This window comes from Nicotiana tabacum, chromosome 22, assembly GCF_000715075.1.
Source record: "Nicotiana tabacum cultivar K326 chromosome 22, ASM71507v2, whole genome shotgun sequence".
Classification (NCBI taxonomy): domain Eukaryota; kingdom Viridiplantae; phylum Streptophyta; class Magnoliopsida; order Solanales; family Solanaceae; genus Nicotiana; species Nicotiana tabacum.
In genome coordinates, this window is record NC_134101.1 from 207,534,199 (window position 1) to 207,562,071 (window position 27,873).

At 38.7% G+C, this 27,873-nt stretch overlaps 1 protein-coding gene across 1 annotated transcript; it reads left to right on the forward strand.

The window, feature by feature from the left end:
- The first annotated feature begins 105 nt into the window (after window positions 1-105).
- Window positions 106-27,873, forward strand: LOC142176239 (uncharacterized). Its single transcript, XM_075243363.1, has 3 exons — window positions 106-296; window positions 25,434-26,755; window positions 26,840-27,873. Exons 1-3 carry the CDS (start codon window positions 106-108, stop codon window positions 27,871-27,873), a joined length of 2,547 nt encoding a protein of 848 aa, XP_075099464.1.

Here is a 27,873-nt window from a genome sequence, read left to right on the forward strand (position 1 = left end):
GTACTATCTACTTCGGTGGCAGCCCAGTCTGTACTTCCTCTGCCATAGGTCCCACAGTCAGTGGAGGACACTCTCAAGAAGCTCCTAGAGAACTAGAAATTGATCATGGATGCTGTTGATGCTCATGGAAAGGCATTGAAGGAGCTTTCTAAGGAGGCAAAGAAAATGAGAAAGACTCGTGCTTCAAAGGAGTCGGTAAAGGAGTTAAGGGTGGAGGTAGAGAGGTTGAAGGCTGATCACTTGCCTCTGGATATTCTATTGCATGACCCAGCTCCATCAGCCCAGCCCCAGCCAGAGTAGGAGATAGAGAGGCCACCCAAGAGGAAGAGGGTGATTCCCCATACTGATGATGCAGTTATAGAGTTTGGGGACCCGTAGAGAGGTTCCTCTAGCCATCCCCAAATTCCATTTATGCAGACGGAGGGCCAATAGGGAGTTTCTTTTTCCTCTATTTCTTTTCTTGTGCTTATTTTGGTTAGTTAGCACTGAGGACAATGCTAGCTTTCATTTGAGGGGGTAGCCCTATTTGGATGACTGTATATATGACATTACTTTTTCTTTATGCTTTTTTTTACCTTTGGTTTGTATATAATTTTATCATTTTATTGTACTTTTCGTTCTTTTTACTTTTGGTGTGTATATATAGTTACGTTCTAATATATATATTCATTCTCCCTTATGTATATTCGACGAAATCCCCTCTTGTATATATTCATTTTACTTTCCGCATTTTTCCTTTCATAGCTTCTTATTTTATTTTTGTAGCCTCTTGTTTTGAGTTCTTGCATGCAATACGCCTTTGGTTTTCTTAATGCCATAGTTCTTTCCAAAAATGGAATTTGTGTGAACCGGGTGGCTCTTCCCGATGATGGATGGCATGACAACCTTCTTAAGGGTTTGAGTTTGTTTTCTTTTTGCTTTTAGTGTAAATAGTAGCTAGTTGATAAGGTTGCCTCAAGCAAAGCTTCACTTGGGCCTAACACATTTGTCTTTGATCCTATGGTAAAAAACAAATTGTTGTGTATAGGATGGTGAAAGTTGTGACCTTGAGAATCTTGTGTTGGCCGATAATCATCAAGTGGTTTTTTGGGACCATTGTGTTGCTCAAATCTTAGCTAAAGTCGTTGTGGCCCCCAGCTCTGTCTTTTTATCAATCCCAAAGCTTGTGTGGTGAGAATTTGAACTGCAAGTCCAAGTCCCGAGCCATTAGTCTAGAACTTGACCTGAATGTTTGTCTAGGCAAAATCCAAAGTGTAATTTGACTTGAGATGTGATTATAGGCTCTCCTTGATCCGAATGATATCTTGAACACTTCCATAGCCTACCAATGATAATATCCCTAGCCACCCCTTTTGAGCTATAGACCTTTTTCTTTCAAAAATTACGATACAAGCCTTTACCTGTTCTAAAAATACCCCCTCTTGGCATCCAATCTTTCCTTAGCATAAGGCAAAAGCATAGTTTGGGGGGAGAGACGAGGAATGGAACAAAGTGGTAAAAAGGTACAAATGAAGAAAAGGAAAGGCAATGAAAAAGAAAGAAAATCAAAAAGACAAAAAGAATGATCAATGTAAAATTTAAAAAAATGAAGGGATTCAATAAAAGTAAAGAGGTGAAAGGTGTGGAAACTTGAGAAAGGAGAAAAAGGTTTGAAATGAACAAGAAAAAGTGACAGTGTGTCTCTCTAACCCCTTAGAAAGAAGTTAAATGACTTAAAAAGTCAAGAGAATATGTGCCAAAATGAAGCAAAAGAAGTTCTAAAGGGAAGAAGGAACCTACTTAGACCAAACATTTCCTATCCTGAACCAAAAGCCTTCACTATATCTCCACAAAAACTCTATATGATCTTGAGTTGAATGAAGCTTACATTAGTGGTGACTCACATAACGGGCAAGATTATGATACTTAGAGCCGAACTTGTAACTTTTCTTTGAGAGATATGAGTGTATTTCCACTATCCTAGTTTTGAGTGCTACAATCTAAAAGTGAGGTTTGCTTAGGGAGAGTTGAGGAGTATGAGTTTGGGTTCCACAATGACCAAAGTAGTAGAAAGAGTTTCTTTGATAGGTTGAGTCAACACTTGATGATCTTGTGTCGCACTAAAACCATGGTGATTAAAAGAGTGAAGGTTGTTAATGATTCATTTGAATTGAGGGCAATTGTTAGTCCCAATTGATGCTAGATGAGGTCACTTTAGGTCAGCTGAATTTTCTTGGTTTTACTCTTAAGGGGTGGGTCTTATTTTGTTTGCTTGAGGATAAGAAAAAGCTTAAGTTTAGGGGAGTTTATAACTAGGGATTATGGTTCATTTTACACTGCTTCTTACTTCGGTTTTGATTAAAAATATGTACAAAATAGTTCCAAAGGCTTAGATGTTGTACTTGTTTGCAGGGTTTGGTCAAAAAGGTGACAACTAGTCAAAACCAGCTCAAAAAGGAGTGAAACATGCACAAGTACCAAGAACAAGTCCAAGCACAGTGCAACAGGTCCACTGCGGCCGCATTCCATTTGGTGCGATCCGCAGTGAAGAGATTCAGAGAGTGCAAATTTTGGAAAATCAAGCATTGTAGCCGCAAAGCATTTTGTGCGACTACAATGGCTTCACCATGGCCGCACTCGATATTGTACGATCTGCAAAGAAAGAGTTCAGAGAGTTGGGACTTTTGAGAATCAATGCCAATAAGGTCCGCGGTCCTTTTTGTGCGGACCACAACAAAAGCCACCGCGGCCCCGATGCATTATGTGTGGCCCGTGGTAGTCAAGTTCAGAGAGCAGAGTTTAAAGCCAAGAAGCCTCACTGCGGCCGCACTCGATTTTGTACGGACCGCACTGCCCCCACATGGGTATTTTTATCCAGAAAATTTGGTCTAGTATAAATAGTTTCTTTTCGCATTTTTAGGTCATCAGTTGTAATCTAGCTGCGATCGTGAACAAGGTTTCTTAACCATTTTGAGTAATTTTAGAGTATTTTTATCATTGAATCTTTAAGTATTAGCTTGTAATTAAATATTATGGGGTTTTCTTCATCTATTTATTAATTTTCTTCTATTATCATGAGTAGCTAAACCCATTAGCTAGGGTCGTGGGTCAACCCTAGTGTGGGTATTTGATGGGTCTTGAGTTTTAAGGCTTGAATGTCTATTGTTGTTTGATACTTGGACTAATTTGTGTTTTCCATGTTGAATTGGTGGTTGCAAACACTAATTTGTGCCTATTTGACTGGGTTCTTCTTGAGAAAGAGAACTTGAGTCTAGGAAAATTAGTCCAACAAGGAATCGGGCGTATTCAAGATATTTATAGCCCCAATTAAAGGGTTAAACCTAGAGATAGTAATACCCGACTTGAACCTAAATTGCTTGCACAAATTATCATACCCAATTGGTCTTGAGAAAGTCAATTAGGGCAAAATCACTCAAACTACCGAGAGGTATAGAGTGAAAAGTTTAGTGCATTGGTTATATCGTAATCCCCAACATGACAATCTTGCCTTGGACTCGAGAACCCGTCAAGTATCCACCTAGGAGAAAGTCACTTCCTTAGTGCCTTCTTAACTATTTAGACAACCTTTCAAGTATCTTACCCTTAGCTTAATTTAGCATCTTATTAGCATAATATTAGAAGTAATCAAAAGACCAACTATGATTAGAGGTGCAATTAAGAGCAATTATGCATCTCCAATTTAGATAGGAACCCAATTCCCATTTCTAGCTCCCTATGGAATTCGATCCCGACTATCTCAGGTAAAAGCTACTTCGACCACTCTCTCTACTTTGTAGTAGTGCAGGGTTGGCACTGATCACCTATGACCGTGTGTGTTGTGAAATTCACACACTAAGTTATGGTTCCTTTGTGAAAGGTCTGATTGTACAGGCCTTGTCCGCCTGGTATCTCTGATTTTGCTGATGGCGAACACGATGTCTGATACGTCGATGTTTAAGTTGTATTCCGACAAGCGAGGTGCCTCCATCGGCCCTGTGTGCCTGTCGAATCCAGCTCTGTTGATGAGTCCCCAAGGGTTCTGGCCTCGATCTATTCTTCGATCATTCCGAGGTATGTTATGCCTCGGGGCATTTCTTCTATCTTCGGTGTATGGTTGGTATCTCTCTTTGTTCAGCTTCGACTCTTTTGCCAGAAGCCTGCTTGGGTATATCGAGCCCAAGGGGGCCCCTAATTGGCCATCCTCGACCCTGATTTTCGAATGATATCGGTTGTGAATGTCCGATTAGATCACGCCGGGGTATTCAACTAGATTCTATTTCAGCTGCTTCGAAGCCATCGAGCTTCGTTCATTCAGACCTTGAGTGAAGGCCTGTACTGGACAGTCATCGGAGACTGGTGGTAATTCCATTTGTTCCATTTGAAAGCAAGATACAAACTCTCGCAGCATCACAGTCTCCCTCTACTTGATCTTGAAGACGTCGAATTTCCTTGTTGCTACTTTGATGGCACCGGCATGTGCCTTTATGAAAGAATCTGCTAGCCTGGCAAATGAGTCTATAGATTTAGGAGCTAGGTTGTGATACCACATCATGGCCCCTTTCGAGAGTGTTTTCCCGAACTTCTTTAGCCGGACGGACTCGATCTCGTTGGCCCTTAGGTCGTTGCCCTTCACTACACAAGTGTAGGCAGTGACATGCTTGTTGGGGTCCGAGGTTCCATTGTACTTCGGATGCTCGGGCATTCTAAACTTCTTTGGAATGGGTTTCGAGGCCGCTTCCTGCGTAACGGCTTTTGCACGAACTTCTTCGAATCTACACCTTTCAGGATCGGTGGTGCGCCAGGAATTTGGTCGACCCTGGAATTGTAGATATCGACCTTCCTGTCATTTGCTTTTATCTTCTTCTTGCCCGATTCGATCCTCCTCATGAGGTATGCGAGCATCTTTACGATAGAGGGGTCAGATGCCGACCCGATGTTGCTTGATCTCTCTGGTACCTGCTCGGTTGGGGGAGCTATCCCCATGCTACCATGCTGGGAGTTTTCTTGTGACTTTGCAGCTGAGCAATCGCCAACTGTTGTGCCTGCAACATTTCAAAAATAACGTGAAGGCTAACCTCCCGTTCTTCCCCAGATGGGGTTTTCTGAGCTTCTTGTTAGTCTCCTTGGTGCATGCTCTTGTTAGTGTGGGAGCTTATATCGACGTGTTGGGCATCGCGTGGGACCGCATCCATAGGAATTGGTTCTGGTGCGTTCTCAGGGTTTTGTGGTGGTACACCAACACCTGAGTCAGATATTATGACCTGAAATCAAAGATTTTGGGCAAGAAAAAGTGTGAAAGATAACTTGCATTATGTAGTAAAACCAGCAAGAAAATAATCACTATTATTTTTAGCCCCACGGTGGGCGCCAAATTATTTACCGTGAAAATGGTAATAACAATTAAATTTGCTTTTGTGGTTCTAAAAATACGTAATCTATTTTTATGCTAGTTGTTAGGCAATGGGTGCTAAGTATAAGACTAGAAAACAAGATTAAAGTTTAGAGACGATGTGATGATCGGACCGAGCGGCTAGGGGTCGAGGCCTCTAGCTGCCGTATATGAGGCCTCGAGGTCGAGTCTGGAGTTCGGCTTAAGGAAATCATGGGAGGACTAACAGTTATGAGAGCTAAAATGATGGCTCTTTATGATTAATGGTAAGCAGTAAATGATGAGCAATAAATAGAACACAATGAATGTGAGCAATAAATGGAAGCAATGAGATCAAGAGAATATGTTAGAGAGTAGAGAGAATGTTCTTGTGTATTTAGTATTGAGCAACATGTGTACAAAATGACAAGGATCCCCTTTATATATGAGGGGGAATCCTAACATAGTACAAATGCATTAATTACAAAGATATATAGATGGTACAACTAGTTAATGCCTTGATTCATTTTTGGATTAGTCCACTAGACTTTGTTAGCCCTACTTATGCGCTTTGGGAACTTCCCACTTTCTCTTCGTAACCATTGGTCTGTACTGCCCCGAGGTCGAGCGTCGATGGCCCTCGAGGGATGAAACTCGACCGTAGTCTCAAGCCTCCGATACATGCTTACGAGGCATCGTAACGACGAAAAATTGGACCCTCCGATTTTAGCGTATACAATATTTCTCACACTTCGACTTCAAACTTCTCTTGAAGGTTTGGTTAATTTTTTTGATTTAGTTGCCTTAATATATATACAGAGTGCTCAAACAATGATATCTTGGAACAACAATATCAATTATGTCTCATCCAATAAATTGGGCTTGGCAATGTGGAAGAAGAATAAACTGTTATTCTTTTCTTAAAGGGATTTTTACATACCTATATACTATTGTAAACTTTATTATCCTTCCTACTTAAGTTTCAATTTAATTACATCATATATACAAATTTAACAATTATATACACTTTAGGAATTAAATGAGTAACCCTTTATATTAGGAATCAATTATTTCCCATCCTTATTTTCTCTCTCTCTCTCTCTCTCTCTCTCTCTCTCACTCTCTCTCTCTCTCAATACCTAATTCCAGTAATGTAGAGCAAAGGAGCAGCAATTCCACCGTTGACAGCCATCAAAAAGCTTTGAAGTTTTGAATTCGAATTTGGGTTTTCAAAAAACATTATTTGTTTGAATTGAGTGTTATTTCAAACAATTGGGAATTCTCTCAGCGTCTCTCTCTATCTCTCAATCCCTAATTTCAGTAATGTAAAGCAAAGGAAAATAGAGCAGCAATTCCACCATTGACAGCCATTAAAAAACTTTGAAGCTTTGAGATCGAGTTTGGGTTTTCAAAAATCATTATTTGTTGATTGGGTGTTGTTGAAAACAATTGAAAATATTGTTTGGAGTTTATATCTCAATTTTGAGGGTATTTTGGTGAAGACTAGACTTGATTTTGGCCGAATTTCAGATTGAAACTCGAAGAAGAAGAAGAAGAAGAAGAAGAAGAAGACATGACATACATTATACTTGCGAAATTGTAGTAAAGTTGTAGTAAAATTGTAGAAAAATTATATTATGTTATATATATATATATATATATATATATATATATATATATATATATATATATATATATATTTTGTATTTAAATATTGTATAAAAGTTGAACAATATTGTATAAAAATTGTATTTAAGTTGTATGTTATTGTAGTTTTATATAACTGGATAGAAATAATGTATGAAAGTTGTATATAAGTTGTATAATATATAATTAGTTGTATAAAATTTGTTTTTACTATGTATAAATTAGATACAAATATACAAAAAAAATATTGTATAAAATTTGTATAAAAATTGCATTTCAGTGGTATGATATTGTAGTTGTATATAACTGGGCAGAAATAAAGTATGAAAGTTGTAGATAAGTTGTATAATATATAATTAGTTGTATGAAATTTATTTTTACTATGTATAAATCAGATATAAAATATACAAAAGACAGGGGCGGATCTAGTGTTATGGATACGGGTTCAATTGAACCCATAACTTTCGACAAAACCCGGGAATATACTGGGCAAAATTACTGAAATATGGTCATATATTATTGTTTGAACCCATAGACTAAATTAGGCTATGAGTTCAGTGGTAAAAGTGCTGGCAGAGTGCTGCTTATTCCAGCAAGGACTGGAGTTCGAATCTCTATGTCTACAATTTTTATTGCATTTTTATTTAAGTTACTGTTTGACTTCTTTGTTACTTTTGGACTTCTTTTACCCCTTTCCATTTAAAGAGGCCCGTTTCTTATCCTTAAAAAATGAGGACCCATCTAATTAATACTCCATTATTCTTTATTGTATACTTCTTGTGGGGCTTTTTAATAATTATAAAAAGTTGAGGCTTCTTTCTTATTTTCTTGGTCTTCACAAAGCTTTAAGAGATCAAAAAGTTCCACTTTTCAGAAGGTTCTTCTTTCCCAAATTTTTAAAGTTAGGGTTTCAAAAGAATCAAAGCAAAGGCTCATCTTCTTGGACATAAACTGCAATCAATTCTCTTTATTTTGCTGGTATGACTCTATGGCTCTTTCTCAATAATAATGCAATATTTATTAATTATAAGTTAAAGGATCCGCCTCTGTTCTTGGTTCTTGAACACCCATTCTTGATTCTTGAATATTTAAAAAGTAACCCTTTTGAGTTTTGTCATTAAGTTCCATGTCTAGCAATTATTTATGTTTGTTTGGATAACTAGTTAGCTCCTTCCATTCAATCTAACAAGATTAAAGTACCTCTGCTGGAGTTGTCACACCTCCTTTTTACCTGCGCCCGCAGGGGCGTAGAGGGAGTTTTTCCACTTAAAGGACAATCGGAACGGGATTTATTATTATTTATTCAGAGTCACCACTTGGGAGATTAATGGTGTCCCAAGTCACCGGTTGAATCCCTAACCGAGGAAAATATGACTCTGTTAACAGTCCGCGAACCAGAAATCCGAGTAAGGAATTCTGTTAACCCGAGAGAAGGTGTTAGGCATTCCCGAGTTCCGTGGTTCTAGCACAGTCGCTCAACTGTTATATTCGGCTTAATTATCTGATTTTAGTACATGTTCAAACCTATGTGCATTTTTAACCTTAACCGCTTTTATTCATTTTTAGGAAGATTGCAACGTTATTAAAACACGTCTTAAACCACGTCACATAAATGCACCCGGGGTCTTTGACATATTTTAACATTGTTGAGATTTGGATTTGGGTCACATAAATGCGCACCCGAGTTTAAGAAGGTAATATTATTAAATGTCGGGCCTAAAGCAACTAGCGTATTATTAACTTTGGGGGAGGCCATGAAATTCGCTAAATGGCACGTCCCGAGGTCTAAAATATTTTTACTATAATTAAGAGGGCCACACAATGTATGATATTTGTTTGGTGCGGCACACTTCATTTATTTTAAAGTCAACCTAAAAGAACTATGATTTTTCTATTAAGTATTGTCTCTAAAAGGGCCCTAATTAATTAGCATTGTTAATAAACCATCATTGAAAGTATTACATCACAATATTAAATCCAAAGGCTTTAATAAACAACCTAGTATCTTCAGCAGATTGGGCTTCAAAATCAGCCCAAAAGAAGGAGAATTGTTTAACCTTACAAGAGGGGAAGGGTTGTCTGACGCTGGGCCTTAAGCATATTCAGGCCCAGATCTTGTTCAAACAGAGGCTGTCACGTTTAGGCTCCTAAACGAGACTAGATCCCGTACTGATTTTATTTGAATCTCAACTTACTGATTTTAACTCACAACGGGCTCAATTATTTGTGGACACATAATCATTTCTGAATTCATACTAATTTCATCATGCTAACTTTGAATCATCACAGGCATATTCACTGATTCATACATGGTTAACCAAACATGCTGAATCTGTCACACAGTAAAAATGAGTAAAACAAATTCATTTTTGGCAGACACTTCAATTCAAGTTTGTTGTGGCTAAGCAACACACATTGATTGTTTGACGAAACAAAAGCAAATTTGTTGAAACTGAACTCAAGGTTATTTGAATCTGCATAACTGGTGACTTTTATCTTCATTTTAAATGACCTACACATTAGGTAACTTTTGAATCTCGATTTGGAATTCACCAGTGATACTAGAATACGTAAAACCACGGCTTAAAATCTTCGTCGAACTGTGAATTCATTAATTGAATCGCAGCTCTTCAACAACACTCATATCTCATAGATACTCTGATGTAGAGTATGAGATGAGTAATTCCAGTCCATATAAGTTATAAAATACTGATTATTTATAGGAAATTAAAATACACTAGGACTAAACTAATGAAGCAACATACAAACAATTCTAGTTTGAACAGTCCAATTATACAAACGATACAAAGTTTCAAGTAAACGTGACTGTTTACACCTTTAAACCAAAACAGAATAGAAGAAATTCAAAGATCAACCCAAACAACACTTTGTCATTTAATCCCCAAATCAGACCTACATTGATCCTTTACAGTTCATACGAGATCAAGGGGAGTACCTGGAAATATAATCGAGTAGAAGGAGGAGTTAGCAACAGAAGAGCAAACAGCAGCAACCAGGAATTTAAATAGCAACCATCATAGTTCAAGACCAAATTTTTTTTTACCCAGGATCAACTCGACCACAGCCCAGAACAAGTTGCAAAACCAATAGCAACAACAAATATCAAAACGAACAGACTCAATAGAGTTTGAATTAAACCAAAACTTAATCAGTAGACTACTGAACCATTTCAACAATGAGAATCACTGTCTAGAATACGACTTACACCTATGAATGCAATGAAACATTATATTTTTGGTTTTCTATTCTTAAACTCTCCAGAGCTCTAAAAAACTGAATGCCTTAGCCTTTAAAATGTTGTCTGAGACTACCTCTTCCAAGAACTCTCAAAACTCACTCTTTTCAGATTGCTTTTTTTTCAATCCCCCCAACTCTGTCCTAAGTACCTCCACTTATACCCAAACACTGACCTTGCTAGCTCTCAAGAGCACTCAGGCAGAATTAAGAAACTAATTCTGCCCATGATCTTCTTTTAGAACTCCACTAGAGTATGTTTTCCCCCATTATCCCTTGTCTTTTCCTTATTTAATGTTCAAACAGGTATGGACAACATATTTTAATCAATCCCTTTTAAGCTTCCCCATACCATTATGTTTTGTTCCCCATTAACACTAAACAAATGCATCAGTTTATGTTACATTAGCACTTACTAGACAAAACACTTAAACCAACCATTTTTAAACTTTTAAGTCCCAAACTATCCCCTGAAACCCCTGTGTTTACTATCCTACCCCAATCCTTTAAACCTGTACAAAACCTCAGCTACAGCCAATTTAAGCCTATCAATTGACTAATTAGATACATGAAACTAACTCTCAATCAACAACATTAGGACAATTCAACAAGGTTAGATTTATATCAGAACAAACTTAACAGAACAAACAAATAAATTCGAATCATTAAACTTAATCATCAATTGAACTCAAATCAAATCCAACAGCATTTCAACCAAGATGGGGATTAAATGATTCAGGACAATAGTCAGACTAGACTATTAAGGTCAAGAAATTGATTCACACAGATGCATGAGAGTAAGCTATCTATATTGGGAACAAATATAACTCTAAATTAACCTCGAACAAAATGCTGGAACAACAAGTATACTGGCTATGAGCCCTGAGGCTGAAAATACAAAGGTCAGAAGATAAAACAAACCCAGTAACTTGAGGAGAACAACTGAACTACAGACATGAACATGTCAATCGACGAGACCATTTAATTGATTCAACATATGCCAATCGACCAAGATGAGAAAAACTGGACCAGAAAAAGGTCCGAAAGAGGAGGAGGATTAATTGACAGAAGTGATGAATTACAACTTAGCACAGACGAATTATTTGACAAAATGATGAAAACCTGAAGAAGCGACTAATTGCAACTTAACACAGACAAATAAACATAAAAAAAACAAAGAAGGAGCTGATAAGAACTCACTGTTCTTTTCTCGGATCTCACCAGCATGCCCTTTCGAACTTGAGTTCTAGTTAGTATTATACATCTATTTCGTCAGAAATAGGCTTATAATATTAACTAGAACCCGTTCAACCTTGACAGCTTCGAAATATTCTCAAATCGTTGAACCCTAGATCCGACATTCGACGAGTTTTACTCGGATTCGAGCCAATTTGGCTAGGGATTGGCAATGAGGAGGTCAAGGGGATTATTGGGTGTGATTTTGGGGTTAAGTGGACAGGCTAGGGTTTGGGACGGAGATTTTCGATCGAAGATTCGAGAAGTTATAGGATGATTCGAGGGATAAGGGTTTGGGATTCGGAATGGGGAGGTCGAGGGGAATCAGTGGTGTAAATATGAGGTCGTTTGGACCACCGGAACCGCCGTGAGGCGATTTCCGGTGGGCGGAGCACGGTGGTAAGGGTGGTGTTTGTTTTGGTTTCTGAAGAAACGAGTGAGGAGGGGGGGTGTTCTGAGGTAGGGGTGAGGGTTTATGGTATATGAAATTGGTGAATTAATTTGGGTCGTTGGATGATAGGAATCCAATGGTTCAGATTAATTCATAAGACAAAACGGGGTCATTTGGAGTAGAACTGGGGCAGTCCGGGTATTGGAGTGACGGGTCGGGGTCGGGTTGGGTCAAGGCTTTGGGACCGTTTGATCAAGTTAAATTCAACGGTCCAGATTGAAACGCCTGAAACAGCATCGTTTGGTTGAGGCTAGAGACGGGTCCGGGCTAGTTGGGCCAGTTTCGAACGGCGGTTTTCTGATGGGTTTGGACTGGTTTTATGTTTGGGCTGGGGATTTTTGGCCCACATCTTGTTTCCTCTCTTTTATTAATTCTCTCTTTTTTTTTTCTTTTCTTTTCTTCCTTTTTCTTTCAATAATTAGGACTTAAAAATCCTAAATTAAGCTATAAAAACCCAAATTACCTTAAAATACTAATTATCTCTAAATGATAATTATCACACATAACTAATACCAAATTAAAAGAAAATCGCAAAATTTGACATTAAACACTAAAAATGCAAAAATACGTTATTATTTTTTGAATTTTTCATTTTGTAAAACAGTATTTTACTAAATTAACCAAAAATGTAAAATTAAATTCTAAGTGCATATGCTATATTTTTATATTTTCATTAATTTAAAAAAACGAATATGCACACACAAATGCAAACAATTACAGAAAATATCACGAAAATTCACAAAATTGCACACAAAAAGAAAGATTTATTTTATTTTGAATTTTTAGGAGTGGTTCGTGTGAGGCAAAAATCACGTGCTCACAACTGCCCCTCTTTGATCGCAAACACGAAGAGTTTTCGTGCAAAGACCAAGTGAGCGGATACGAGTAATTTTTGCCCGTTCGGCTACTCCATGTGAAGCATTTTTGAAAGATTTGACCGAACCTCTGCTTCAAAGGTTTCCTATATATCCCTGGCTAAAAGGGAATCAGGTCAATGTAGTTCGGGAAGTTTCAGTAGCTGGGACTACCATGAAGCTGTGGTTTTGTTGTCACTGCTATTGATGCTGCTGCTTTCTGTTTACTGACCTCCATATTACACTATGCTAAAAGAAAACAAGAAGCTAGACTAAACTTAGGAATTACAAAATCTTATGAAGATCTTCAAACTTGCTCTTGTTGCCTTGCTTTCTTGTTGGCTTGTGTTTCCTCTGATGTTTCTTTCTTTCTTGTGAAATTCGAATTGTTTCTCCTTCGACACGCGAATTATCTTTCTTTGGCCATTGTTGCCTCTCTTTTGACTTCTGCACTTGAGTTTATGCTGGGGTTTTTTGTTGTAATCCTCCGCTCTCTGGGCGGGCTCCTGACTTCTACTACGACTTAAAAAGATAATACCTCCATTCTCCAGGCGGGCTCCTGACTTCAATAAACAATATAAAGATAATACCTCTATTCTCCAGGCGGGCTCCTGACTTCGTCTACAACTTGCAATGATAACAACCTCCATTTTCCAGGTGGGCTCCTGACTTCAATAACTTCTTCGAAATGTAATACCTCCATTCTCCAGGCGGGCTCCTGACTTCAACAACTTCTTAAAGTTATAACACCTCCATTCTCCAGGTGGGCTCCTGACTTCAACTACTCATTTTTTGAAAATATAACACCTCCATTCTCTAGGCGGGCTCCTGACTTCGACAACTTCTTAAAAATATAACACCTCCATTCTCCAGGCGGGCTCCTGACTTCAACTGCTCTTTTTTTAAAAATATAACACCTCCATTCTCCAGGCGGGCTCCTGATTCAACAACTTCTTAAAAATGCGCTCTATTGCCGTTGTTCCTTCCTGCCTCTTGAACCATTTTCCTTCTAACTTGAATTATCTTCTTTCAGAACTGCTTCCCTCAAAACTGGTGTTTCATTCCTCTGAAAACTGCTGGGGATAACACCGGTGTTTCATTCAAAAATATGTTATTCTCCTCCTTCAAAGACTAATTCCCTTAAAGCTCGTGTTTTCCTTCCTATGGAACTACTTCCCTTAAGACTTGTGTTATCTTCCTCCCGAAATTGCTTTCTTTAAAACTTGTATTGCCTTCTTCCGAAAACTGCTGGGGATACCGCTTCCCTCAAAACTTGTGTTAGACTTCCAGAAAATTTTCGAAATGAAAGAAAATTTTCTGCCCCAGTTTGACAATCTTTCTTGTGGCATGTCTTTCCGTCATCAATAACATTTCCTGTCCCTGCTTCAAATCAAAGAAAATTTGTTAGTTTAAAATGTGGGGGACGTTCCTGCTGGGGATGGTTTTTCCTTTTTCTTTTTTCCATGCTCTGCGTTGTTCGACCGTCTTGAAACTTGGCCGATAACTTTCGACCTTCTTGATGCTTCTGTATTCACCAACTTCTCAACCGTTGTTTTCCACTTTTACTCCATACTTTCCATGACATCTTAGAGTAATCCATCATTTGGTCTTATAATGACGTCTTTCTTGTCCCTTCACATTATCTTCGGCCTGTCTTATCCCCATTTACCTTGCACCATGTTGGCAACTGGTAGTTGACTTTGAAAATCCTTCTTAAAAAACAAACTACTATTGATAAAAAAAATGGAAAATGATGACTTCGAAAGATAGAACAAGAAAAATTCTTCTGAATAATTGTTTGAAGAGAAAATAACTTATCTGAATGGTATAACCGATCCTAATGGTCATGTCGTGCATTTTTGGATTAATCAACCCAGTCTATTTACATCAATCAATCTTTCTGATGTCCCTACTTTGCATTTCAAAGGTCCCGCAACCCATCTTCTTTTGCCGAAACAACATCTTTATTCTGCTTGATGTCTCGACGGATCCTTTCCATCAAGCTTATCTCGTTTTCCCCCTTTTAATTCCTTGTCTCCTTATAGTGCCCTTCGAGGGGTTTTCACTAATAGATATCTCTCGATTCTCTCAACTCCCGTCGCCTTATGGTGCCTGTGAAGGTTTTCACCGATAAGACTCTCTCATTTTATTTCTCGCAACTTTCGTCGTCTTATGGTGCCTGTGAAGGTTTTCACCAATAAGACTCTCTCATTTTATTTCCGTTTCCTTATGGTGCCGGTGAAGGTTTTCACCAATAAGGCTCTCTCATTTTCACTAATTTCACTGCTTGGACCGGAGTATTATCCTGATATGAATCACTATATTTGCTCGACTTGTCATCTCTCGAAAACTGATCAGAAGGTCTTTCTTTGGACCGTAATGTGGACTTTTGGATGTGATTAGAAAGAAAGGGTATCAAAGGCTCAAAATAATTTGTCATGGGTTTAAAATTACAACTTTTGGAATCACAATTCTTATTACAAATACAACCTCTGCCCTAGTTTCTTGCTCGGGGATCTTCCGACTTTTATTTTACTATGACCGAGCCGTAAAGCTGCCTACGTACCCTTAACAAGGATCAGGTCAAACGTAGTTCACACCTGAATTTTCCTTGTTGTTATATTTTTCACTTCTTTTCTTTTCTCTTTTTCTTTTCTTTCTTTTTCTTTCTTTTTCTCTCTTTTTCGTTATTGATTCCAAAAGAGGGGTATGAAAGAAATAAATAAGGCTCAAAAAGGGGAACAAAGGGTAAAGTGTTTAGATAGTAGAACAAATTGCCTTCGTCATTTTAATCTTCGAAATAATGCCAAATACAAACAATCAACAATTATACCAAAGAAATCATATATAATATCTTTTTACTGCATCAAAATTGATAGCCATGTCTATGCATTTTCCTTCGATATCTGTTAAACATAAAGCACCATTGGACAATACTCTGGTTACAATGAATGACCCTTGCCAATTCGAGGCGAACTTGCCTTTTGCTTCAGCCTGATGTGGAAGGATGCGTTTCAGCACTTGTTGGCCCACCTCAAACTTCCGGGGACGCACCTTTTTGTTGTATGCTCTCGCCATTCTCTTTTGATACAACTGGCCATGACACACAACTGCCAATCTTTTTTCATCAATCAAGTTCAACTGCTCCAGACGGGTTTTGACCCATTCATCATCATCAATCTCAGCCTCAGCGATAATCCGAAGGGATGGGATTTCAACTTTCGCTGGTATTACTACTTCAGTTCCATATACCAACAAATAAGGAGTTGCACCTACCGAAGTACGGACAGTAGTGCGATAACCCAGCAACGCAAATGGTAATTTTTCATGCCATTGCCTAGAACCTTCTACCATTTTCCGAAGTATCTTCTTTATGTTTTTGTTGGCTGCCTCAACTGCTCCATTCGCCTTGGGACGATATGGGGTAGAATTGCGGTGTGTAATCTTAAACTGTTGACATACCTCTACTATGATCCTGTCTGGTGTACCATTCTAACGCCGATCCACTCAAACTTTGGCTGAAATATGCCATCAGTAATTCATCTCTTCCGCCTGCTCCCCTCATCTTGCCACAAAAACCTTTCAGATGAGCCACCGGATCACCGTGTCCGTTGTACAAGCGAATTTGGGCATTTTGAACCCCGCTGGTAGTTGTACATTTGGGAACAAACACAAGTCTTTGTAAGCTACACTTACCTGACCTCCTAGCCCTCTCATATCCCTGAAGGATTGTTCTATGCTTTTCATTTTTCTGAACATCTCTTCCTGTTCAAGATTTCTGCTTTCCCCGGTAGGTCAGAATGTGGATCATACGGATAGGTTTCGGGCGCTTTGAAGGTGATCTCCGGGGGATAATACTGGTTGTCCTGAGCTTGGAACACAGGTTCACTCGGGGATTTATGGAGTGCAGCTGGTGGAGATGCCACAAAGACAGGGGTGATTGGCGGAGGAGGGTATGGAATTGATTTTGGTGGTGGAGCTTGTGGCGTATGAGAAGTAGTGCCATGGTAGTGTTGATAAATGGGAAAACCTAGATCGGTGGCGGGATGATCCTGAGACTGAGCTAATGGTGGGGTAAAAGCAGGGTTATCAGGCTAAACTGGCGATGATTGCCCTTTGGACCAGGCTTGGTACATTTCGGCCATCTGTTGCTTAAGCTTGAGCATCTCCTCTTTCATTTTATAGACGTCCAACTCCTCTACCTCAACATTAGTTTCGACATCTGGGATAGACATGATTTCCGGTATTGGTCCCTTTGATCTGGTTTGGTAATGATAATGTGCCAGTATCCTCTAAATACTAACTGCTTGAATTCTCTGGAAATCAACAAACTTGTTAGTTTTTTAGAGTTTAACACATATGCAATTACACGTTGGGATGGAATGCACCTAGGCAATTAACCATTTCTATCATGCATTTGCTTCGGTTGCGTGCGTCATTCCGGCCTCTCACAATTGTGCCTCTTTTTTTAAACTTTATTCTATCCTTCTTTATTTTTCCTTTTCCCTTTTAGTAGTGGTCGAATCCTATAGAGATTGCCTACGTATCACGTCCCCGCATGAATCAGACCGTACGTAGTTCTGTCCTATAAGTGCGAAAAGCAAAGAGACAATTTTTTGGAAATTTTTGGTTTTTCATTAATAAACATTCTATTACAAATTAGAAGCTTTTGGAAAGGAAAATAACAGCCTTGAAACCAAACCAAGTACGAAATCAATAACTTCTGACAGACTCTGATGCGAAAGAAAAAAACAGACTCTAACAGACAATAGACTCTAAGAAAAAAAGAAAATGCAGATTCGACTATGAACACATTAAAGTTTTAAATTTGGGTGCCCGCGGGGCGTCATTCGGCCTCGCCGCGGGTTTAGGTGTAAGGTCCCTTTCTAGCTGTTCCAATTCATACATGATTTTCTTTACAAATATCATCACCGCCGAGAAGAAAGTAGTGCGGGTCATGTTTTCACACACCCGGCATTTCCTGGTAATATCATGAGCAATAGTCAGAATCTTGTCCCTGGTTCAGTCTTTCTCTAGGAGTAGGCGTTCTATCTGATCCCCTTTAGCCTTCAAAACCTGAGAATCATGCAGATGTTGTTTCTGTAACTGCTGTATTTTATCTTCCTTCGAGACCACTAGATTGTAGTAGTGTTTACTTTCGGTTTCAAAAGCCTTGGCTTGTTTAGCCGCCTTGCTCTCTAGGGTGGTCACCTTCCTTTTTAGACTGGCAATGGTCTTTTCATAATCTTTCCTTGCCTGCTATAAGTACTGTGTGCACTCTTTTGTTCTTTTTGCCCATTGTGCCTGGAGTGGTGCTGTGGTACCCTCAGATTGCTTCAAATCATTTCGGCACTCACTAATTTCTTTTTTCAACCCTTTTATTAACCGCTCATCCGATCGACTCCTTTGTTGGTGGTCAGCATCTATCCTCATTTGTCGGATTTGGGCTTTCAGTGCCTCATTTTCTTGGGCCAATTTGTTCTTTTCTCCATGATCGGCGTCAACTTGCAGACTATTTTCAAATTCCATGTTTTTAATCTGTTGCTTCAGCTTGCCTATTTCTGCCATGTAACTCTCTTCTTTAGCCAACCAATCCCACTGTTCTTGCGACGCCTTGACGAATTCCTGGAGATGGGGTCTTTTGGTCGGTCTCCCAAACTCGATTTCTCTCCCAAACCAAGCGAGGTATCCCGGCGAAACTTCATCCTTGAACCAATCACGCACATATGTATTTGCTATTAAGTATTGACACTCGCTCCAAATTTGTCGAACTACTGCTTCATGAAACTGTCCGTTGGGCCCGATCTCGACTACTTGGCCACTAAGATCTTCATCTTTCGGAACTATTTGACATCTTCCCAACTACCTCAATAATCGATACGGGGCATAGGGCTGAATACTCCTGAGTCCCATCAAAAGGAAATGGGGTCCAGTGGCTGGCATATATATGATTTCATCCACAGGCAACCATCGGAATGTCCATTCTATTTGGCTCGCAGTGACAGCACGGAGGCGCGCTGTCCACTCTGTGACCCCTTCTGGTAAGCTGATTCCGTCGACCCTCGTAGGAAATTCTTCTATGCACGTTTTCTCCGTCGACCCATAACTCATAAATTGAGGACGACGACATAGGTGTTCGATCATCCACATCTGCAGTAACGCGTTGCACCCCTCAAAAAAGCTTCCCCCGGCTTTGCAGGCTGTGAGAGCGCGGAAGATTTCAGCTACTATCATGGGTGCAAGGGTGCCGTTGGCCTGAGTAAGTAAAGTGCTGACAACCCCAGATCCTCGTATGTCAATGTTCCCGTCTTTTCTAGGAAACACTAGGAGTCCCAGAAAGGCTACTATGAATGCAAAACACCTATGTTCTTCCCACTTAAGGCGATTTCCTTTGCTACAGATTTTGTTTTCCGGCTTATTGAACCCCCCTATGTGGCCATATCTGTTGTATATAAACTGCAAAGTATAAAAACCAGCTGCCAAGTCTGGATTGCGGACCCCCCTGCTTATTTTTAAAGAGTCTAGGAACCTGTGTACGGCTACGGCCCTTGGAGCAATCAGGTACTGGTGTCTCAGAGGAACCTTGGGACCCCCGATGTATCCGGCTATTTCTTCCAATGTTGAGGTAAGTTCAAAATCTGAGAAATGAAATACATTGTGAGCCGGGTCCCAGAATGCGACCAAGGCCTTTATGATATCCCCCTAGGATTATTCTTCAGCAACCCAGTGAGGCCTCCCAGGTATAGATTGACTGTGTCGCGCCCTGATTCTCCCAAGTCATCCCACCACATATGCAACTCCAAAGGGATCTTGTTCACAATTATTACATGTAAATTCTGACTTGTGCCCATTCTGCACATTTATCTGGGTGGTTAAGCAAAAATTACGATTCAATTGACTCAAAGATAACATGGGCACTTTTCTCTTTCTTTTTTTTTCATTTAAAATAAAACCCGGTTTTGCCAATACGGCCTTTCAGCACCTCGGGGTCGAAGATTTTTAGGCTGTGTCGGCTAGCCGGTGAAAGTCTAAAAAAATGACCACAGGCGGTTGTTCTTGCAAAAACAGCCTTCCAGCGCCCTTTTAGGGACATTAGGCTATTTCTAGCAAGAATGACATCACCCTAATTATTTTCAAATAAATTTTTTGTTCTTTTGGCTAATTTCGCAAAAAGTGAAGTTGGACCCGATGGGGGTTGCCTACGTATCTCACACCCTATGAGAATCAAACTTGCGTAGTTCGGGCCGATAAAACAAAATTCTTTTGAAAACAAGACTCTTTTCATCGGCAACTAAAACTATTTTTTTCTCTTTTTTTTCTTTTTTTCATTTTCTCAAAAATTCGGCAGAGTTTCGACACTATTTGGACATTGGTTTTTTTTTTTCAAAACAGGCGATTAACTCTCTTTAACCCTCGTACCTCTATCTCTCTTTCCTCAAAATATTCAAAAGTCGGTCAGTATGCAAGTCCGAAGCAAACAAAATGCACAAGTAGCAAGTAAGATGCATCAGGATGGTCTTTTGTCATTTTTGGTACCTGTCCTAAACAGACCCAACCCTTGTGTTGAGCCTCCAAAGTCAAATGCACGTGATGCAAACAAACGTTCCTACTAGGTATCCGGCATGAAGCTGAGTTATTCTAGGTTCATAACCTGGGTATTTGTTCTAGACTGTGTACTCGAGCGGACAACTCGAGTCGAGGAGGGGGCTACGTACCGGGAACCAAAAGGCCATCCGGCATAGTAACTTGTCCGAGCCTCTTTCTTATTTCAAGGTATGACATTAACAGAATAGAGAGTCTCGACCAGCGAGCACATCCCCAAAGATGAGAAGAGAAGGGCTTTGTAGCAGTTTATATGCAGTTCAGATAATATCAAAGCGGTAAAAAGCATCACTTAGCACATTAGGCCCAAACATGTAAAAAATCAGATAAAACAAGTCAATTATAACAATTATTTAAAGCTCGAATTCTGAACCCTGAACCAGAGATTCTGGGTTCGGTCCCCAACAGAGTCGCCAGAGCTGTCACACCTCCTTTTTACCTGCGCCCGTAGGGGCGTAGAGGGAGTTTTTCCACTTAAAGGACAATCAGAACGGGATTTAGTATTATTTATTCAGAGTCGCCACTTGGTAGATTAATGGTGTCCCAAGTCACCGGTTGAATCCCGAACCGAGGAAAATATGACTCTGTTAACAGTCCGCGAACCAGAAATTCGAGTAAGGAATTCTGTTAACCCGGGAGAAGGTGTTAGGCATTCCCGAGTTCCGTGGTTCTAGCACGGTCGCTCAACTGTTATATTCGGCTTAATTATCTGATTTTAGTACATGTTCAAACCTATGTGCATTTTTAACCTTAACCGCTTTTATTCATTTTTAGGAAGATTGCAACGTTATTAAAACAAGTATTGAACCACGTCACATAAATGCACCCGGGGTCTTTGACATATTTTAATATTGTTGAGATTTGGATTTGGGTCACATAAATGCACACCCGAGTTTAAGAAGGTAATATTATTAAATGTCGGGCCTAAAGCAACTAGCGTATTATTAACTTTGGGGGAGGCCATGAAATTCGCTAAATGGCACGTCCCGAGGTCTAAATAATTTTTACTATAATTAAGAGGGCCACGCAATGTATGATATTGGTTTGGCGCGGCGCACCTCATTTATTTTAAAGCCAACCTAAAAGAACTATGATTTTTCTATTAAGTATTGTCTCTAAAAGGTCCCTAATTAATTAGCATTGCTAATAAATCATCATTGAAAGTATTACATCACAATATTAAATCAAAAAGCTTTAATAAATAACCTAGTATCTTCAGCAGATTGGGCTTCAAAATCAGCCCCAAAGAAGGAGAATTGTTTAACCTTACAAGAGGGGAAGGGCTGTCTGACGCTGGGCCTTAAGCAGATTCAGGCCCAGATCTTGTTCAAACAGAGGCTGTCACGTTTAGGCTCCTAAATGAGCCTAGATCCCGTACTGATTTTATTTGAATCTCAACCTACTGATTTTAACTCACAACGGGCTCAATTATTGGTGAACACATAATCATTTCTGAATTCATGCTAATTTCAACATGCTAACTTTGAATCATCACAGGCATATTCACTGATTCATACATGGTTAACCAAACATGTTGAATCTGTCACACAGTAAAAATGAGTAAAACAAATTCATTTTTGGCAGACACTTCAATTCAAATCTGTTGTGGCTAAGCAACACACATTGATTGTTTGACGAAACAAAAGCAAATTTGTTGAAACTGAACTCAAGGTTATTTGAATCTGCATAACTGGTGACTTTTCTCTTCATTTTAAATGACCTACACGTTAGGTAACTTTTGAATCTCAATTTGGAATTCACCAGTGATACTAGAATACGTAAAACCACGGTTTAAAATCTTCGTCGAACTGTGAATTCATTAATTGAATCGCAGCTCTTCAACAACACTCATATCTCATAGATACTCTGATGTAGAGTATGAGATGAGTAATTCCAGTCCATATAAGTTCTAACATACTGATTATTTATAGGAAATTAAAATACACTAGGACTAAACTAATGAAGCAACATACAGATAATTCTAGTTTGAACAGTCCAATTATACAAACGATACAAAGTTTCAAGTAAACGTGACTGTTTTATACCTTTAAACCAAAACAGAACAGAAGAAATTCAAATATCAACCCAAACAGCACTTTGTCATTTAATCCCCAAATCAGACCTATTTTGATCCTTTACAGTTCATATGAGATCAAGGGGAGTACCTGGAAATATAATCGAGTAGAAGGAGGAGTTAGCAACAGAAGAGCAAACAACAGCAACCAGGAATTCAAACAGCAACCATCACAGTTCAAGACCAATTTTTTTTACCCAGGATCAACTCGACCACAGCCCAGAACAAGTTGCAAAACCAATAGCAACATCAAATATCAAACGAACAGACTCAATAGAGTTTGAATTAAACCAAAACTTAATCAGTAGACTACTGAACCACTTCAACAATGAGAATCACTGTCCAGAATTCGACTTACAACTATGAATGCAATGAAATAATATATTTTTGGTTTTCTGTTCTTAAACTCTCCAGAGCTCTAAAAAACTGAATGCCTTAGCCTTTAAAATGCTGTCTGAGACTACCTCTTCCAAGAACTCTCAAAACTCTCTCTTTTCAGATTGCTTTTTTTCAATCCCCACCAACTCTGTCCTAAGTCCCTCCACTTATACCCAAACACTGACCTTGCTAGCTCTCAAGAGCACTCAGGCAGAATTAAGAAACTAATTCTGCCCATGATCTTCTTTTAGAACTCCACTAGAGTATGTTTTCCCCATTATCCCTTGTCTTTTCCTTATTTAATGTTCAAACAGGTATGGACAACATATTTTAATCAATCCCTTTTAAGCTTCCCCATACCATTATGTTTTGTTCCCCATTAACACTAAACAAATGCATTAGTTTAATGTTACATTAGCACTTGCTAGACAGAACACTTAAACCAACCATTTTTAAACTTTTAAGTCCCAAACTCTCCCCTGAAACCCCTGTGATTACTATCCTACCACAATCCTTTAAACCTGTAGAAAACCTCAGCTATAGCCGATTTAAGCCTATTAATTGACTAATTAGATACATGAAACTAACTCCCAATCAACAACATTAGGACAATTCAACAAGGTTAGATTTATATCAGAACAAACTTAACAGAACAAACAAATAAATGCGAATCATTAAACTTAATCATCAATTGAACTCAAATCAAATCCAACAGCATTTCAACCAAGATGGGGATTAAATGATTCAGGACAATAGTCAGACTAGACTATTAAGGTCAAGAAATTGATTCACACAGATGCATGAGAGTAAGCTATCTATATTGGGAACAAATATAACTCTAAATTAACCTCGAACAAAATGCTGGAACAACAAGTATACTGGCTATGAGCCCTGAGGCTGAAAATACAAAGGTCAGAAGATAAAACAAACCCAGTAACTTGAGGAGAACAACTGAACTACAGACATGAATGGGTCAATCGACGAGACCATTTAATTGATTCAACATATACCAATCGACCAAGATGAGAAAAACTGGACCAGAAAAAGGTCCGAAAGAGGAGGAGGATTAATTGACAGAAGTTATGAATTACAACTTAGCACAGACGAATTATTTGACAAAATGATGAAAACCTGAAAAAGCGACTAATTGCAACTTAACACAGACAAATAAACATAAAAAAAAAACAAAGAAGGAGCTGATAAGAACTTACTGTTCTTTTCTCGGATCTCACCAGCATGCCCTTTCGAACTTGAGTTCCAGTTAGTATTATACGTCTATTTCGTCAGAAATAGGCTTATAATACTAACTAGAACCCGTTCAACCCTGACAGCTTCGAAACATTCTCGAATCGTTGAACCCTAGATCCGACATTCGACGAGTTTTACTCGGATTCGAGCCAATTTGGCTAGGGATTGGCGACGAGGAGGTCAAGGGGATTATTGGGTGTGATTTTGGGGTTAAGTGGACAGGCTAGGGTTTGGGACGAGGATCTTTGATCGAAGATCCGAGAAGTTATAGGATGATTCGAGGGATAAGGGTTAGGGATTCGGAATGGGGAGGTCGAGGGGAATCAGTGGTGTAAAGATGGGGTCGTTTGGACCACCGGAACCGCCGTGAGGCAATTTCCGATGGGCGGAGCACGGTGGTAAGGGTGGTGTGTGTTTTGGTTTCTGAAGAGACGAGTGAGGAGGGGGGTGTTCTGAGGTAGGGGTGAGGGTTTATGGTATATGAAATTGGTGAATTAATTTGGGCCGTTGGATGATTGGAATCCAATGGCTCAGATTAATTCATATGACAAAACGGGTTCGTTTGGAGTAGTATTGGGGCGGTCCGGGTATTGGAGTGACGGGTCGGGGTCGGGTTGGGTCGGGGTCGGGTTGGGTCGGGGTCGGGTTGGGTCAAGGCTTTGGGACCGTTTGATCAAGTTAAATTCAACGGTCCAGATTGAAACGCCTGAAACAACGTCGTTTGGTTGAGGCTGGAGACGGGTCCGGTCTAGGTAGGCCAGTTTCGAACGGGTTTGGACGGTTTTCTGATGGGTTTGGACTGGTTTTGTGTTTGGGCTGGGGATTTTTGGCCCAGATCTTGTTTCCTCTCTTTTATTAATTCTCTCTTTTTTTTCGTTTCTTTTCTTCCTTTTTCTTTCAATAATTAGGACTTAAAAATCCTAAATTAAGCTATAAAAACCCAAATTACCTTAAAATACTAATTATCTCTAAATGATAATTATCACACATAACTAATACCAAATTAAAAGAAAATCGCAAAATTTGACATTAAACACTAAAAATGCAAAAATACGTTATTATTTTTTGAATTTTTCATTTTGTAAAATAGTATTTTACTAAATTAACCAAAAATATAAAATCAAATCCTAAGTGCATATGCTATATTTTTATATTTTCATTAATTTAAAAAAAAATGAATATGCATACACAAATGCAAACAATTATAGAAAATATCACGAAAATTCACAAAATTGCACACAAAAAGAAAGATTTATTTTATTTTGAATTTTTTGGAGTGGTTCGTGTGAGGAAAAAATCACGTGCTCACAGGAGTGTAATTTATTTTTTGTATTTTTGTAGTTGTAGGATCTTTTTAGTGAGGGTGGATATGATTACAAAATTTTTCAAGGTTATTCCAACTCCTCAAACTTCTGGTTCTGGTTCTAGTCCTCCTACGCCGAGTTCTTCTCCAAGTCCAACTATTCATGACAATATCAATCCTTTGGCAAGATTAAACAAAGAGAAAATGTTGAATTTGAATCTTGAACCCGATCCTGCAGAAAGAAAGCAAATTTCAGAGTATCCTCCGAATTTACGTGATCAAGTGAGGAGACATTATATTCAACAAGGGCCTTGTCAACCTTGTAATTGTAGATTTCCAAAAAGAGATTTTGGTGGATTTATGCGTCAATTTAATCTTGAATGGTTTAACACTTCATACTCTGGATGGTTAGAATATAGTGTTAAAGTTGATGCAACATTTTGCTTATGTTGTTACTTGTTTAAAAATGAGCATGGAGGACATGGAAAAGTTGGGGATTCTTTCACAAAGAGTGGTTTTAGAGATTGGAATAAAGCTATAGAAAGATTTAACGCACACATTGGAGAGGTAAATAGTCTTCACAATCGGTGTTTTAAGATGATGAGAGACTTAATTAATCAAGAACAATCAATTCTAACCTCTTTTGACAAGCAGTCTGAAAAAATTAAAAGTGATTATCGAGTTCGGTTGAATGCTTCGATTGATGTGGCAAGATATCTTTTAAAACAAGGAATGTCTTTCCGGGGCCACGATGAAGGTGAAACTTCTACTAAAAGAGGAAACTTTGTAGAACTCTTACAATGGTATGCAAATAGGGATGATGAAGTGAAAAAAGTTGTGCTACAAAGTGCTCCACAAAATAACATGATGATTGCTCCAAATATCCAAAATGAGATCGTGAATGCTTGTGCGAAAGAAATAATGAAAGCAATAGTTGAAGATTTGAATGGAGAATATTTTGGAATTTTGGTTGATGAATCTAAGGACGTCTCTCATAAGGAACAAATGGCTCTTGTTCTGCGGTATGTCAACAAAGAGGGCAAACTTATTGAGCGATTCCTTAGTATTGTTCATGTTAAAAAAACAACTTCATCGTCGTTACAAAAAGCAATCTATGATTTGCTTTTAGAGCACTCATTGAGTCCATCTCAAATACGAGGACAAGGTTATGATGGAGCTAGTAACATGCAAGGAGAAATCAATGGTCTTAAAACTTTAATTCTGAAAGATAATCCTTCGGCATATTGTATACATTGCTTTGGCCATCAATTGCAATTGACTCTTGTAGCCGTTGCAAAAAAACATTTTGATGTAGATCAATTTTTTGATATTGTTGCTAATGTCTTGAATATTGTTGTAAGTTCTTTTAAGCGTAGGGATATGCTTCGAGAGGATCAGGCAAAATAATTAGAGGAGCTACAAGTGCTTGGTGAAGTTCATACAGGAAGTGGACTAAATCAAGAACTTGGACTCCAAAGGCCAGGTGATACTCGATGGGGTTCTCATTTTAAGACAGTGCGTAACTTTATTACATTATTCTCGTCTATCATTAATGTACTTGAGTTTCTTGCAAGTGAGGGTGCAAATTATCTAGAGAGATCAGTGGCAAAAAGTTTAGTGAATGACATAAGATCTTTTGAGTTTGTGCATATGATGCACTTGATGTTAAAATTATTGGCAATTACAAATGATTTGAATATGGCTTTGCAAAGAAAAGACCAGGATATTATAAATGCTATGAAGCTTGCTGGTTTCGCGAAGAGGCAATTGCAAGGGATGAGAGAATCTAAATGGGAATCTTTGATAAATGATGCCTCTTCATTTTGTGCCAAGCATGATATTGTGATCCCTGAAATGGATAAGAACTATCATCTTGGAAAGTCAAAGCGTAGGAGTTCAAGTGTTACATATTCTCATCATTTGCGTGTCGAAGTTTTTAATACTGTTATTGATTTGCAACTTTTAGAGCTTAACAGTCGTTTTGATGCGGTGAATAGTAATCTACTTCTTGGTATGGCTAGTTTGAGTCCGGATAATTCTTTTGCAAATTATGATAAAGAAAGAATTATGAAACTTGCTACACTTTATCCTCACGAGTTTAGTGGTTCAAAGCTTGAAGATCTCAGTTACGAGCTTGACAACTATATTCTCTTTGTGAAAGAAGACAACGATTTCTCTAACTTGAAAGGACTTGGAGATCTTTCAGAAAGACTAGTTGAAACAGATTTGTACAAGACTTGGAGACTTGTTTTTTTGCTTGTGAAGTTAAGTCTGATATTGCCTGTCGCTACTGCAACGGTAGAAAGAGCTTTTTCTTCAATGAAGTACATCAAAAATGACTTGCGTAGCAGAATTGGTGATGAATTTTTGAATGACTGTTTAGTTTGTTATATAGAAGATGAAGTATTTGAAACTATACCTAATGATGCGATTATTGATCGTTTTCAAAGCATGACAACCCGTAGGGTACAATTGTAA

Coding starts and splice junctions, on each gene's coding strand:
- LOC142176239 (XM_075243363.1), top strand. CDS start 106: ATGGATGCTGTTGATGCTCATGGAAAGGCATTGAAGGAGCTTTCTAAG. Junction 297..25,433: donor TCAGCCCAGCCCCAGCCAGA/GTAGGAGATAGA, acceptor GTATTTTTGTAG/TTGTAGGATCTTTTTAGTGA. Junction 26,756..26,839: donor TGTCTTGAATATTGTTGTAA/GTTCTTTTAAGC, acceptor AAGTTCATACAG/GAAGTGGACTAAATCAAGAA.